The following is a 17,190-nucleotide window of genomic DNA, read 5'->3' as shown; positions in this document are numbered from 1 at the left end:
AGTGATGTGAATCAATCGCATAATATTATTGAGGAATTACCTTAACGTAAATAATAATTAGACAGCGAGAGCGGACCGGGAGCAGTAGCGGGAAGCGGAAAATTAATATCTACTCAAAGCCATTTAGGTATAGTAAAAAAAACTATAGGCAGTTGACATATTTAACTTACCTACCTAAAGGAATTAATAGAATAAAATTGCTTCTCATTTCTCTATATACGGAATAAGGTAAAACAATTATAAGAATACACCTCGAGTTAACAAAACAGCTAAACTCGTTATTCTATTTAAATAAAAAACTGGTTCCTTACATCGGATTCATATGACCTTACCCTAATTTCATTTTTTTATCATGAAAAAAATGGACAGATGAATAAAAACAATGGTTAGGTTATAGAAATCCGCATTTTGAGCTGTCGTTAAAATCGCTACCCGCTTCAGTTGGGATCACAGTCTTATTAGCCGCAAGTTTTCCTGAATGAGTTATTACATAGATACATTCCACATTCAGTCATGCAGTTTTCGCTACCATATTTTTGCAATTTCATTTTGTGGTAATTACTTGGAATTGTGACAAATGTACATAATATGCCATTAGGTACATTGTAGCGTTTAGTTGAGTGAGTGTTTAAATATAGAACAACTTTTTATACGGATCTGAAATCATTATAATAGAAGTTCAAAGTCCATTTCAAGAAAATCGCCCGAGCCCGTATCGGCCGCTCGAAAAATCCACCAGTGTGTGGACGCTGTAAATGTCACCTTTCGCTCCTGTAATTGTCAATAGTTTGTTCTACCGTCCTTACGAATCGAGCTGGAATACTGCTGGGTTAACTCTGCAAGAACATTTGTAAACGAGAGGTTTCAAGTGCCTCAAGCTTAAGGGTGTTTGGCTTTGCAACAGTCCTGTTGTCGAGCGTTCGACGTACACCGTGCTTTTTGTATGAAAAAAGTGGATCGTCCGTACGCTGTAACTACAACATTTTCTGGAGCGTTTCTGTGTAATGTAACGTTCTAGGCAATGGTACAATACATGCAAAAGCTAAGTCTCCAAAGCATTTCCATATAATGTAACGTTCGTGCGAATGCTCGGCGTTATGTTACGGGTAAATGCTCAGTCTGTGTCTTTCGTCCCGCTCCTTCCGCATCACCCCGCAACCGCGCATCGCCCGTACTTGGCTCGACGAAATGTTATACCAATACGCTCGACGAAATGTTACACCAATATGCTAGTTGGTTTGTAACAAACAGGCGAGCGTGCTCGACGTTTTGTTCGTAAAAGGATGATACAATAGAACATCTCATAGAGCGGCTCGTTGTTCTTCTTCTTCTTCTTCTTCTTAGCGTTTATCCCGTCTTGTGACGGGGTCCGCTTTCCGTATCTTCTTCTTCCACTTCGCTCTATCCTGGACATCTTCCTCTTTGAGTTCGCAGATTTCCATGTCTTTCTTTACGACACTCAACCACCGTAGTTTTAGCCTGCCTCTGCGCCTTTGACCGGGTATATCGAGATGGAGTGTCGCATTGCCGATGTACTCAGGTGGTCTCCTTTTAACATGTCCGTACCATCGCAGCCGTTTTTCTTGTATTTTGTCGGCGACATCGCGTACTCCAAGGCTACCGCGTACGTACTCGTTACGGATCTTATCGAGCCTCGTTACTCCGCACATCCACCGCAACATCTTCATCTCGGCAACTTGGATGGTACTGACATGCTTTTTTGTTACGGCCCACGTCTCGCTTCCATAAATGAGAACTGGTCTTATGACAGACTTGTAAATAATCCCTTTCAGTTTAATGGGCATTCGACTGTCGCAGGTAACTCCTGTAAGCTCGCGCCACTTAAGCCAGTTATTCTGTTACAAGTAAATGTTGTAGTCTATACTCACCGCAGCAGGCCGTCAAGAAACGCATAAGTTGAAAGTGCCCTTAGAATGTTAGGTTTGTTACCAGTACCGCTGCGACTCATATGCATAAACCACAATGTTTCACTGAACATATTACACGTTTTGTAAAGTGTTTCCTATTACTGGATTTCCTGAAATTCCTGCTTTCCAATAAACCTAGTAATTTACTGTCGGTTTAATAACAGCATCAGTACTAATTTTCTATTGAAAATACATATTTGTGTTCCTAGTAAGAAAAGTTGTTTGATGCGAGTGCAGATTTTAAACTCCGAGCAAGCGAGCAATGCGTGTCGAGGGATTTAAAGGCTCGAGAAGAAGACACACAAAATTTTTATTCCAGCCAGCATACGTCTTTTGTTTTTCCGAACTACGTCGAACTTTAATATCTTGATCATAGCTACTACCTCATTCTTGGTTCCCACAGCTTTTAAAAGTTTACCTTATACCATTAATACCTTATATTTACTTACATAGGAAAAAATAATGAATACCTACCTAGTTTTGAGCGCGACTTTTGGCATGCAATAACCAGTTTACACAATTTTTTATAGGTAGGTCATGGGTATACTCACGCGAATGCATATGTAGTAGGAAATATACAGATTTCTTAAAAATAAAGATTCTTGTAAAAGGTAGGCTTAGCTGCGACTGGTTAGACTGGAAGCCGACTCCGGAAAAGGGAAAAGGCTAGGCAAATGATAGAGTTTATTCAAAATCAAACATAAAAACATCCTTAAGTGTTAGTACATTTCGGTTCATGTGGTTTTTATTCATACGTATCATGGCTTGTTTACATGGTATTTACATGGTAGCGAATACCTATCCTTTGGGAAAACATTATCTGTTATATACGTACGTTTAATACATTTTATATTTATTATATCCTTGTTTCCTGCTAATTGTTGTTAAGGTAATATTTCTTTCAATTCAATTTTATATATTACATCGTTAGGTACAAAGGTTAGCATATTGAAAAATATTTGCAAAACTTGATATGTGTAATTGGATTAAATGGACAGAGAATAAGTACGAAAAGTAATTTCCTTAAAAAATCGAATAAACTTTAAAAGTAAAAAAGCAAAACGTTATAGTAGCGTAGTATTAAAAGCAATCAATTAATTAATATGTATCATTTACATAATAGGTAGGTATACTATATCACGTTCTACGGTTAATATTATAATGAATGAATTTCGCGATTCAGATAATGGGTATTACCCATGTTAATTAACGTTACACCTATACTATACATAAAGTTTTATTAACTGAATAACAGTTCCTACTTAATAATAAATATACATGTTTGTGAGAGATCTATTTCAATGTGTGTGTGCAATTTAAATCTGTGAAAACCAACCAACTTGTAGTTTATTCTGGTTTTCTGACGTAAATAAAGTAACTAGAAATGTTAGACAAATATGAATATGAATATGAATTTTAAACTTTTAACTAAAATAGCTGCCTCGTTGATCTAGCGGTTGCAAGCGCGACTGTTGTGTACTGGGTCTCGGGTTCGATTCCCGGGTCGGGCCGAAATCGCTTTGTGGGTTTTAGTAACTTTCAGAAAGCATCCCGGACTCTAGAAGTTGGTGATTGATACACCCGTGCATCGGAGAGCACTGATCTCTTTCCGATCGTGTCGGATTTCCATCCCATCGGGCATGAGACTGAAGGAATAGTGAGTGCACCTGTGTGTGCTCAATCGCTCATATGCACTATAATATGTCTAATCTTTTTATATGAGAACAGCCGCCGTGACTGAAATCGGCATAAAACTTATTCTTACTTACTTACTCGTATTGTGCCGCCATTTTATTTGCAAAAAAATATATATATTATATCGTCACAAAAAATGGGAAAAGTGTAAGAAAGTACCTAAATTGTGTCAGTACAACAATTCAGACAGAAAAATAAAGTTAACACGAATGTCGAAATTAAAGTAGACTTTAAAATAAATATCCGTATCGGATAATTTTCCAAAAAGTACCAGAAAGAGTCATCATGTGATTGCACTAAATTCAAACTCAAAATCATTTATTCAAACTTGGTTGAAAACAGCAGTTTTCAAATGTCAAAGTATACATAAAGAAGACAGCTCCCAAAACGCCCACCCTTCACCACGTGTTTTTATTGTGTAGACCTCAGCGACACATATCTGTTTGTAGGTTAGAAGAACCTTTCAACTATGTGTTACAGATACCGGCACGGATATTGGGCTCTCGGCGGAAGAGTGGGGATCGCTTTGCGCACCCGTACGCATAAGGCAATAAGGCAGTAAATCGCTTCTGCGCAGGTGAAGGTCATGGCTCGATATCCGTGCCGATAACTGTACTAAGCTACGTCATTGTCAAACGGCATTGTAGCACATACATATAATATTTATAATAAATAGTTAAGCTTGTTGCTACGTGAAACCACAGTTATTCACAGTGTGTCACAGTTATAATGAATAATGGTTGTTGATTCTATACGGTACCTTAACCCTTTTTACACAATTTTACCGACGTCACTTAAACTTTTTGTGAAGCCTACTGCTTGTCCAACTACATATGTAGGGAATAAGTAGTTTGAGGATCAAAAGTTCCAAAAAGAATGCGTTAAAGTTCGGCTATTGGAGGTTTTAATTTGAGAAAAACAGTTAACATTCTCGCAAAGAATAATTTATTATTTACAGAATATAGGTACTAATGTGACTTTCTTCTTTACGCTTCCACGTAGAATTTTATAAAACGTATTTTTTTTTCATTTATGTAGCAATTCTGCCCACTTTGAAAAGTCTAGTGGACACACTCAGAGATATTTAATGGTTACTTATGCCGTTCCTCAGTGCAGAATTTCTATGAGAATCTGTCCCTAGGACAGACTTAAGTAATCATTAACAGCCTTACTTATAAACGTGAATTAAATAATAAGTAATACTTAAGGGCTGTTTAGGAAAATTCTTACTTATAAATATTGCTTAAACATGTCTTAACTAACATTTAATCACTACTTAAGGCTTTAAGTATCTATTAATTAGTTAAAATGATGCTTAGAAGATGAATGTCTCTGAGTGCAGGGATATGTAACCTGAATGCCAAAATACAAAGCGATTTAATCATTTACCGAGAATTTGTAAACCACAAAGTCACACATGATTTAATTAATTAATTATGATTCCATTCCAGTTAATACTCAAAAAGGGTTTTATTTCTAAAAATTAGGTACCTTATCTTTTATAAAACCAAGTGGTTGTGGTGTACTGTTACTACTAATGGGGAAATAATGTGGTTTATCTTCGTGAAACTCGCCGTGCCAGCTGTAGTTACTTATTGATGATGTAATTTACATAAGAATTAAAAAATTACGTAATACGTACATAATAAGCAGGGCCGATTCGACCCCCCCACGAAGGGCACGGCCTTTGTGGCAAACCTATGGAGGTACCTCTTTTTACAAGAGTGCGCCTTGCGAAACACGGAAGAACTCGTCATGACAAGGTGGTCAACGATCCACGGAATATTTCATTGTTGGAAAGCTTTTGCCTCCCGCTGTGGGTTAGCAGCAGTGAGAGAGTGTCAGACTCTTACTGACTAAAAACCGTCGTGTTCCGACGTAGGCCCTTTATGTACCAGCGCCGCGGTACCTCTTTCGAATAACCCCGCAGATTGTTGGAAAGCTACACCATATATTAGTAAATAGGTACTACCTACACTATCTGGGTAACTAGGTTGAGGGGGTCAGATAGGGCAATCGCTCCTTGTAAAGCACTGGTACTCAGCTAAATCCGGTTAGACTGGAAGCCGACCCCAACATAGTTGGAAAAAAGGCTCGGAGGATGATGATTCTACCTACACTATCCAAAGGCGACATGGGAGACCTTGCGAAACAGCTAAGTGAGGTAAAATAATTTACAAAGAAAAACATTATAATTTATTTATTCATAGTTAGGTAGATAATTTTATTGTGAGTTCATTTGTTCTTCGTCCAGAGAAACGAATCGGGATATAGTTGAACATGAGATAGTGGAGTCGGTTTTGTATATCCTATATCCCTTCAGCTGCTTGTACCTGTATAAAGATAATAAATAAGGATTAATACATATGTAAACTGTAGGTCCCAGCTGTTACTGAACATCTTCGGCAGTCGTTACGGGTATTAGAAGCGAGTAAGTCTGACAACCAGTCATACCAGGGGGTATTGGGTTGCCTAGGTAACTTTTTTAAGACAAATACAAAACCAAACGTACCTTTTCTTGATTAATTTCCAATTACGCTTTTTCCACGCGACTAAAATGAAGATAGCAAAACCAACGACCAGGTTAAATGCGTCGAAGAACTGCCAGACGAAATCACCTTCGGGGAAGAGATTTGTGAAGACGTCCAGAGACCAGTAGATACACTTCACGCCGAATAACTTCAAGTAAAGAACAAATCTGAAACATTTGAAAATACTTATATCATAAACGCCGCTCATCAATCATAATATAATATCATGTCGTCGCTTCCGCGGACAAGTGCCACAGGACCGCAAAGTGCCATAGTGCATAGTGGAGTGTTACTAACATAGATTTATGTTTTTTATATAAACAATTTTGATTATTGTAGAATATGTATATATGTTAGTCTTAAGGTATATTTACCTATGGGCCAATGCAGCTTGGAAATAAAGTTATTTGATTAGATAAACCTAAGGATTGTCTGTACGTTTATCAGTTTACTTGAATGCGTTATAATTATGCGAACTACCGGTTCAATTTGAATCTTTTAGTGTTTCATGATGATTTACGAGCACAAACAAGCCATCGGCCGACTAAAAAGTCTGCAGTGTTCGTAAGTTAATTTGTTCTGTGATAATCGCTTTAAGCGATTATCACACTGCCCCGCATGATGCAGCGTAGTGCGTGGATGCGTTTTTTTCCGTTGTATGGAAATATCTCCGTTTGTATGGAAAACACGCATAGTCCAACACACTGAAAATGCATCCACGCGCGTTCATGCGGATCACGCACATACATGCGGAGAAACACGCACCCCCGCGCGTAGGTGCGGGGCGAGACGCAAGGTATGGCACACTGATCCCGCAGTGACGCGCGTGATTTTGAATGGGTGTGACGTGTATATTTGAAAATGGAACTCGATGAGGGCCGCTGTGCGTGAATTTACAAAACGCACCTACGCGCGTGAGTGCGTGAAAAACCCGCACGATGATGCAGATCTGCACTCCCGCAAGAACGCGTGTAGGTGCGTCGACACGCAAGATGCAGCGTGATGCGGGGCAGTGTGAAGATCACCTAAAACATTAACTAGAAACATAAACAAGTAGACAGTACAGATTTAAAAGCTAACCTTCGTATGTCCTCCGTATCCTGATCACTCAAGGGAGCTTCTTTGTCATCAACTACCTTTGTATCTCTCTTGATCTTCACAACCTTCACACTCGTTAATACTAAGAGTACTAAATCAGCCACAAAGAGAACCAGTGTGGGTCCATATAAGTAAAGTAAAAAGGATTCACCTGAAAATTATATAATTTCAATGAATAACTACACCACTTCCATATAAGACTCCCACATGTCTATTCACAATAACAAAAGAAAGTGACTTTTTTGCAGTTTTTTTTTTTTTTTAAGTAAGGCTATCGAAATCTTATCTTCTGTCTTCTGTCTTAAATCAATTTCTGCAAATGAGAATCTAGGATATGTTGATCTTGTTTAACAACTGCTTTTTAACTAACAATTTTGAAGAAATAGATATGGTGTATGCATATGTATGTATTGTATTACAGTTAGAACGAGTTTACAGGTGTATTTTGAAGTCTAGCTGCCGACTGCAACTGCCGACTGTAGCTGCGATCCAAAAAGATTTCATGTAAATACATACATACAAACCAGTAGTATAGCTTTTTTTTGCGACGTTATAAATCATCAAATGACCCCTCCCGCTGTGGGTTAGCAGCGGTGAGGGAGTGTCAGACTCTTACTGACTAAAAACCGTCGTGTTCCGTCGTAGTCCTTTTATGTACCAGGTCCGCGGTATCTCTTTCGAACAACCCGCAGCCCCGGCAGACCCTGGCCCTACTGGGCCCCGCTGGGGTTGCTGACATCTCTTTAAGGAGCGCGTGGAACAACGCGCGCCGTCGACACGGGTCTGTCGTCTAAGAAGACAGAGAGACGATGAGCCACCCGAACTCACCGCCCACAGACCCACGCCTACGGTGGCCGGGAGTCATCTCGCGATACCCGGCGCCCGTGGTGTCTACCTGGTCCAGCACGGCGGCCGGGATGAGAGGTGCGAACTCTCTGGCGTTCCGCCTCCTCCTTCTCGAGCATGACTGCTTCGCAGAAGGAGGTGACGGCATCCCATTCCCTCTCGCCCCGGACCATGGCCTGAACCAGGGCCGGACGCGAAAGGTCGCCGCCGCCTAAAGCCTCGACGAGGACCCGGCGGTGCCCTTCCCATGCGGGGCACACCTGGACTGTGTGGTCCACCGTGTTCTCGGGGCTGTCCGCATAATGGTGACACCCGGGCGCCTCCTCACGACCGATTCGGTGCAGATACAGGTTTAAAAAAATGCCTATAGTAGCAAAAGTTTTAAGTTATTTTACTTACTATTAAAAAAACAGGGTTGTGTCTGGATCTTTGGCAGTAGTCTATGCCGAATTGTAAGGAAGTAGCCCAATGCTACTGTTAGCGAAGTCATAACAAATGGAATGCCAAACGCGTAAAAAGAGTAAAACAGGTAACGCTTATGCTGTGTTCCTCCCCAAGGACGACTGCGTTTCAAACTATAAAAAAAACAGATATGTGAGGGTACGGCATTTCATAAAATACCTTTAAATTGTCTTAAAAATATAAATGATAAGGCGCTATTACCTAAAGGTCCACCAAATATCGTAGCACATTATGTTCAACCAGAACTTTGACGATATCTGAAAGAAGTATGTGATGACCGCTGTAACATAATTACCACCAATCAATATTGCATTTTATAATTAAATGTCGATCAAAAAGTACTCCTAGAATCCACTCTGTTTTGTGAAAGTTTCCACCTAAAAATTTTTTTTTTCGATTTGTAACCATCAAATGACTCCTCTCGCTGTGGGTTATCAGCGGTGAGGGAGTGACAGACTCTTACTAACTAACCCCATCGTGTTCCTTCGTAGGCCCCCTTTTCGAGCATGACTGCTTCGTACAAGGAGGCGACGGTATCTCATTACCTCTCGCCCCGGATCATGGCTTGAACCTGGGCCGGAGAGGTCACCAGGGCACACCTGGACTGTGTGGTCCACCGTATCCTCAGGGCTGTCCGTACAGTGACAGATCTTGTATGCATCAATAGTACTATGCGACAATTAGATAATCGAGGCAATTCTTTAATCCATTTGTTAAAATACTTACTGAGACCAATACAAAATTCTCGTGTAATCAACTTCTTCAGTATAAGTATCTGTTTAATCGATAAGGTCAGAAAGGCAATGCAGAAACAAAAGAGGAACGTCATGAGTGTTAAGCCAGGGAGGTTTCTGAGTTCCGGCAGACACGCGTATAGGACCACTGTCAGCATTATGTAGAAACATGAGACTAGCCTACCTGGAAACAATTTTATTTGTTAGTTGTTGATTAGGTCTGTGTCATACAGTGTCATTTTCTGAAGAAGGTGGGATGATATTTCGGGAAATAAATTGGTTCGGTTTTGCTCTATGACATCTCCGCTAGTCATTTGGTTCTCCATGGAATAATACCGCAGTTTAGGGGAATTATTATCAATAAAGTAAGGTACTTACAGCTGCTACTCAGTTCTATGATAGCGTATTTGAGTTTGCTTTGGTAACAGATTAGGGCATTCCGGTGAAATATTTGTGTTTTGGAGACAAATGTATCGAAACAGTATTTATCCGGCGTATAGGTGAGATAAGGCGGGTTATGCTCTGGTATTTTCACAACTAAATTTCCATTCTGCAAAAAAAAACACACATAAATTAGAACACAATCTTGGTTTCTAAAATTAGTAATGCGCATGCTGGTGACCTTATTTACTGACGAAATTAATAATCTTAAATCCGCAGTCATTTGAATTCTATTAATAAGAACACTCAATATCAAAATTCTTTGATTACGTCAATCGAAACAAAAATATGGAGACAATAACTCGTTTGTTGATCGTTGTTCGAGCAATGGATTAAGAATCATCAAGAGCCTTTTTATCATCCCACTGCAGGGCACAGGCCTCTTCTCACAAGGAAAAGGATTGAGCGTTAATTACCACGCTTGCTCAATGCTGGTTGGTGATTCCAGACTTTATAGTTCAGGTTTCCTCGAGATGTTTTCCTTCAACTTAAATCAGCCATTATGAAGATTTAAGATAACAAGACATATTTTATTTAGGTGCATTAATTATCCAAGGAAAGTCAGTAAAACTGAAAACATTGTTTTAATCCGGTTTGCAAGCTATTATGCAATATTATTATTTTAATGGCAATTTGGCGGATTACAATTATGAACCGACTAATATAAAAAATAACCAACTTTTAGTAGATAAAAACTCCTAGCTGCTGGATACACTGGCAGTCTTTTCTCGCCCTGATTCTTCTCGCAGACGACCTTCTCATATTTAAAATTGAACTCCTCGGTTATATTAAATCTTTCTAAAACTGTATAGTTCAGTGCAAAAACCATCGGATATAATTTCCCGGGGTATCTTACGCATGTTCGTGCAGTCATGTGGTAGGCTTGTCCCATTGGACAACATTTCCTGGTCCAAGGACCCTTGAGATACATGCACCCTCTCTTCGTTTCCCGGCCATGGTGAATATCTGATATAGTTTCATTATCCTCAAACTTTAAATCGTAGTATTTTTGGTTCTTCAGTTCGACACTTTCTTCTTTATTACAAAGTTTTGTATTTGATACACTTTCCAAAATAATCACTAAAATAGTAAACAGAGATATAAAATTAATCATTGTATTGAACTTTGACCAGGTATTAACGACCGCATCATTCGGCAGTCTTTGTGAAACTATTGAGTATCTGATAGTGGTATTTCCGTGATCATAAGCGCATCTCAGTGAGCCTTCACACTGTCGAATTTGCCGCTCAGTTTGTCTGTTCACAGCGCCTTCGCACGAGCGCACTATTAATGCTCGATTCGTATTTAACAATTGTCATCTATCTCCTACCGGTACAAAAGATGACGCCTTCAGCCAATATAAAAATAATATTTGCGCTCGAAACATGTGGCGCGTATATGCTTGGCTTGCAGGGCGTTGTAGAGCATATAATACTGGTTCAAGCGATGACTTCTGTACCTTGTCGCTGGTTGAGAACTGAGCGTACGTGCGACCGAATCCGGTAGCGTAAAAGGGCTTCTAGAATCAGTTTTTGGTGAGATGAACAACGTGTTTCAAACCAGTTCATTATTACCTAAATGAGAATGTTATCATCTAGTTTTCATTCACAGATATAAATACTGCACATAATTTCTGTGAGTATGTAATAAGGGAACTGGTATTTGACTCCAGCTCATGCAGTGGACCTTCTTTCTTGCTGCAGTGCAGTAGGTACTTGGTTTGTGGTGATTAGTCGACGACTACGGTAGGTAGTTGTTTTAGGCGATGATTATCATATATTTTTTTGATTACTTTATTCACTACTAGGTATACTTGGTCGTGGTGGCCTAGTGGGCAAAGAACCAACCTCTCGAGTATGAGGGCGCGGGTTCGATTCCAGGTCAGGCAAGTACCAATGCAACTTTTCTAAGTTTGTATGTACTTTCTAAGTATATCTTAGACACCAATGACTGTGTTTCGGATGGCACGTTAAACTGTAGGTCCCGGCTGTCATTGAACATCCTTGGCAGTCGTTACGGGTAGTCAGAAGCCAGTAAGTCTGACACCAGTCTAACCAAGGGGTATTGGGTTGCCCGGGTAACTGGGTTGAGGAGGTCAGGCAGGGCAGTCGCTCCTTGTAAAGCACTGGTACTCAGCTACATCCGGTTAGACTGGAAGCCGACCCCAACATAGTTTGGGAAAAAGGCTCGGAGGATGATTCACTACTAGGTACTTTAACTAATTATTACTAGCTTTCCGCCCGCGGCTTCGCCCGCGTGGAATTCGGTTATATTGCGGTATAAATCACAACTATAAGAAAATCATCAAAAGACCCCTCCCGCTGTGGGTTAGCAGCGGTGAGGGAGTGTCAGACTCTTACTGACTAAAATTGTCGTGTTCCGTCCTAGGCCTTTTATATACCAGGGCCGCGGTAACTCTTTCGAACAACCCGCAGCCCCGGCTGGCCCTGGCCCTACTGGGCCCCACTGATTTCAAAACACCTTAAGGAGACTAATTCGCGGCGAACCTTAACACCGCGATACAGAAAAGCACAACGCCATCTATCGAGCTATCGGGAAGCTCGCGATTGAACAATGAGCTACAGGTTAAAGCGCGAGATATCATTGCACTTCTTACGTATCTTAAAAAAAACAACGTCACCACGTTTTAAAAAGCTATCATTCCACTTCTTACGTATTTTAAAAACACATCGTTACCACGTTTTAAAAACACCCAGCGCCATCTATCGCATACCTCAAGAACTAAATAACTTAACTAATACATATACCAATTAGTAATTCGTTGAATTATAGTTATTTCAGGATAAGTAGATGTAAAAAAAAAACAGTTAAGACGATAAAACAAATTGTACGTCATCCCTCGGGAATTCCTCATTTTCGAGGATTCATTATCGTATCATTTTTTAAACGACACACAGCGCCATCTACAATCCATCCATCAAGCAAACAATATTTTTGTTTTCCCTCGGGAATATCTATTTTTTTCGGGATAAAAAGTACCCTATTATTTAATCCGGACTTCTAACTTTACGTCTGCAAAATTTCAAAGCAATCGGTTCAGTAGTTACGGCGTGAAAGCGGAACAAACAAACAAACAAACAAACAAACAAACTCACTTTCCGGTTTATAATATTATAGTAAGGATAAAACAAACCTGCTTTCGCGTGTATCCGCCTGTCCGCAATAAACTCTAAACTACTGGAGGTACGGATTTTCATGCAGTTGTCCAAGTTTTAGGGCCGTCAATAAATATATTTTACTGTACAGTTGCCAGCAGGTCAACCTAACCAAATCTGTCAAAGAAAAATGGCGAAAATGGACCCACATTTAAAAATCATTCATTTGCAAATCTATATGAATTTAAATAACAAGTTTGATAAAGGATTGTATAAAAAATATTGAGTTTTTAGCTCATGGGAATTAAAAGTTAGAAATAAACTAAATCTATTAAAAATTAGATAACATGCAGTTTGCGAACGCATCGTGGGTCACTGATTACGTTCCTATCTTCATAGTTAATTATTAAGTAGATTCATCGCCGTACACTTGTGGACGTCTACATTTGGCAGTTATTATTTTCTTGTATTTTTTACTTAAAAAATAAAATAGAAACAGCAACAATGAATAAGCAAAGTACACATTTAGTGAATAATAATTACAACGCTAGCATGTTGTATTGCTAACCTTTTTTCTGCGAACGCAAATTGGAACGTTTATGGCTAGAGGCTGCTGTCAGTGCTGTGTTCTGTCTGTCATTCCATGTTTGGTTATGTTTCCAACGGCTAACTTAGGATTTGAATGCGATTTTGTGAATTATTTTTTGACAACTTGGCTTTCTATTTGGACTGACTAATCTGCATAACGATTACCGTATTTATCTTTGGATTCCGATTTACAAGTGATTTTGACTTATTAACCGTGCAAAATGCGTTGTATCAATAGGGTATTTTAGTCTAGATGAGAAAAAAATTAAAAGTGAATTACAATGATTGTTTAGAGGAAAAGCAATCGGGAAATGTTAGTTTCACTTCGTAAGGTACATAAATATATTTTTTATTGCAGTTTAAAGTTTTTAGGTTTTTTTATCTGTCTTTGAACACTACGAAATGTCGCTGCCATGCTAATGACGTCATTACGGTAGTGTCAGTTAAAATTTTCAATACATAGGGTCATTTCGCCTGTTCGCGTCCATAGCCCAGTTCGCGTCCATTTTGCCGATCTCCTTTTAAAAATCCTCGAAAACAAGTCAATTGACACACTAATCAAACGAAAAGTCATTACCGCTAATACGTTAATGTATAAGAGGCACGCACAGATAGACAAACGTTCTGTGCGTCCAACCAATCCTTTTAGAAAAAATAATTAGTCTAGGCTCTTCAACAAGAAAGCGAAAACACGCAGAATTTTAGATAAAAATTAGTGTGCAGCGGCGTGTTTGATGGTAAGTTTTATATTGTTTTATGTGAATTTTAGGATAGATAGCTATTTCTACAGTTTAATGATGAATAAAAGTATACCTAATGTTTATTAAGAATTTGGTAATGTTTTTTTATATTTAACGAGTAAAATAAGGTGGACGCGAATTACTACATCGAATTTTACGAAACTTACGAAGATATATACGTGGTTATAATTAAATTATCAACTGATATAAGTAATTTCATTTAAGATAAGTTCTTCCGATACAGGAAAAAAGAAGGAAAAGACAACATACACAGAAGAAGATTTAAATAAAGCGTTAAATGTTATTCGAGAGAAGAATAAATCGATAAAAAATATGCAAGAATATGCTACCTTGTCTGATAATTTATTGACTCAACAATTCTTTTAGTTGTATGTTTACACAAAATTATTAAATTGTTTTGTTAATTTAATATGAAAGGAAATCGATCTACGGATCGAAAACGCCTGGAAGAGCTACTGGTCCATGAAGGGAGAACTCCCTTTATGTCTGAAGCGGAAACTAGTCATGTGTATTCTGCCCATCCTAACCTACGGCGCTCAGACTTGGTCTTTGACAGAATCTCAAAAGTCCAGGCTAAAAGTATGCCAAAGGAGCATGGAGCGTAGCCTGCTCAGCATACGGCTTAGTGACCGGATACCTACGCAACACCATTATCCGGTCCAAGATCCGGGCATAGTAGATTTGGGCAATAAGTCTGCAAAGTTGAAGTCGAATGCACCCGGACAAGTGGGCCAACATCACCACACACTGGATCTCTGAGGATGGAAGGTGACCGAGAGGGAGACTAAGAAAACGCTGGAGAGAAGACTTGGACAGCTTCCTCTCGGACTGGCCACAAATAGCGATGGACAGAGAAAAATGGAAGGCTATGGGGGAGGTCTTTGCCCAGCAGTGGGACAGCATAGGCTAATAAAAAAAAATAATATGGCCAAAAACTTAGTATAATCAAGGCGGATCTTAAGCATTCCCTGTGATTTAGAGTAAAATTAACAGAATTGATTACTGTTTATGCTTCAAGTTTCAAAATTAATTGCCTAATTTTAAGTTACTTAAACCAATGTTGAGAAGAATTATTTTTATTTTGTAAAGTGAATTTTAAATGATGATAATGTTGATTTTTAATAATTAAGTGTATTGTTAAATAAAGAAATTGTTCAAATACAATCTTTCTTTATTAATTCTTAACAATTTCACCCCTATATTCCTTTTCAAAGCCCTGGACGCGAACTGGACCATGGGTGGACGCGAATTGGATTTTGTGGATGCAAACTGGGTAAAACGCCTAATTCTGAGGTTTATCGATTTAAATAGAAAACGTAAGATATTTCTTATACAACTGAAAGTTAATCTTAAAATAGAGTATATAAGGAATACATTTCACAAATTTGACATGGAAATGAGTGCTGGAGCATTTTTATTATCGCCGTCAAACTTGCCAACTGCACTAAATGGTCGCCAACAGGCGAAATGACCCTATCAAAATATGTATTACTGACAGCTGTAGTAGCGTAATGACGTCATGACCAAAAAACAATCATGGCGTCCGTTGTGTGCCGCGTTTTCGCGAAATACGCGCGAAATTTGAAATTATGATAAAACAATTAATTTATATTCGTACATAACGTGAGAAAAAAAAATATTTTTAATTTTTTAGAGATATATCAAGACTAAAGAATTTATTTAAGATATATTTCAAAAATGCATGTAAAACCCTATTGCATTGCACGATTACGAAGACATCGTGTATTGGATGAAAATGCTCAGATAATTGGGAAAGTGCAGAGATGGGTTTAGTAGGTTATTACTGCTATTGCCCTGTAGGAACTCGGACAGTAGGGTTTTGTCTCTCATGTCATGAGCATATGTACATGGGTAATGCCAGACACCAGAACTATGCTTCTGCGCCAGCTTCATTCTTGGACAATCTTAATAAATTCATTATCCTCTTCCTTCTATGTTGTGATAAAAAGTAAATAAAAGATGTTTTTAATAAGGAGAATATTGTTTCATTTAGTAAACATGTTTTTATGTAATTGTTAACACCTATATGTTTTTACAAACACTGCTGCTGAACTACAACGTGACGCCTGCGCTACGTTGTTGCGGCACGCTGCGCTAACGTAACGACACTACAATAAAATTGTGCGACTTCTCCGCTGCGGCGTAGAAGTCGCACAATTGTACAAACTGCAGTAACGCGGTGCATGCGACGGGCACCGGCAGGGCTAATGCTGCGTATGCATTAACCCTCAAGGGTTAAGGGTGACAAATCAACATTGAGCTTTGCTAGGCTGTGCTATGTTTGGTCAACTAAACAGAGCTTGCCTCGCACAGCGCTGCACAGTATGGTTTGTTTGTATCCTCATTAAAATATTAGAGACGGCCGAGTTAAAAAAACAGCACAGTCCAGCACAGCTCGATGTTGGTTTGTCACCCTTACACTGATGCCGTGACAACGCGACGCCTGCACAACGTAGGTAGTCGCGGCGTCTGCGCTGCCCACACTTTTATCAGATGCCTACGCTGAACAAACAGTGAAGGCGATCTTTAAGACATCGTTCATCTATAGTTTAAACCAGGTCACCAAGTTCCTAGTTCACAAATATTCTTTTCGTTTTGAGATTTTTAGGTTATAATCTTCTACCTTGCATAACTTTTTTCTTCCAACTTTTGCAACTCACTATCCATTTGCTTTTTTGTTAGTTTTGTATAGATCTACAAGTAGTACTAAGTTTCAATTATGTACGAATCTTATATCAATGGGTCCCAGTTTACATACAAGTTCGCCATTCTTCTTTACCCAAGCACATTGGAATTTCACTATTGTGATAAAATTGAAAATCTATTGAAGAAATGGGAAAGATACATAGTGATAGGTTGATATACTGTCGTCTGGACAAGTAAGTAGCACTGACGGTAAAAGGTTCAGTATTTTAAAATATGTAAACAAACATAAAATAATAAAATAACGAAAATTGTTATCATTTTAA

The 17,190-nt window shown here is 38.9% G+C and overlaps 1 protein-coding gene across 1 annotated transcript; it reads right to left on the bottom strand.

The window, feature by feature from the left end:
- Window positions 1-5,808: 5,808 nt before the first annotated feature.
- LOC110383699 (probable G-protein coupled receptor Mth-like 3) lies at window positions 5,809-10,921 on the bottom strand. Its single transcript, XM_021344512.3, has 8 exons — window positions 10,415-10,921; window positions 9,673-9,844; window positions 9,287-9,478; window positions 8,762-8,840; window positions 8,498-8,673; window positions 7,235-7,403; window positions 6,136-6,321; window positions 5,809-5,956 (listed from the first exon to the last, which is right to left on the bottom strand). Exons 1-8 carry the CDS (start codon window positions 10,847-10,849, stop codon window positions 5,848-5,850), a joined length of 1,518 nt encoding a protein of 505 aa, XP_021200187.3. The 5' UTR covers window positions 10,850-10,921; the 3' UTR covers window positions 5,809-5,847.
- Window positions 10,922-17,190: the final 6,269 nt, after the last annotated feature.

This window comes from Helicoverpa armigera, chromosome 8 (assembly GCF_030705265.1).
Source record: "Helicoverpa armigera isolate CAAS_96S chromosome 8, ASM3070526v1, whole genome shotgun sequence".
Taxonomy (NCBI): Eukaryota; Metazoa; Arthropoda; class Insecta; order Lepidoptera; family Noctuidae; genus Helicoverpa; species Helicoverpa armigera.
This window is presented reverse-complemented; position numbering and strand designations above follow the sequence as displayed.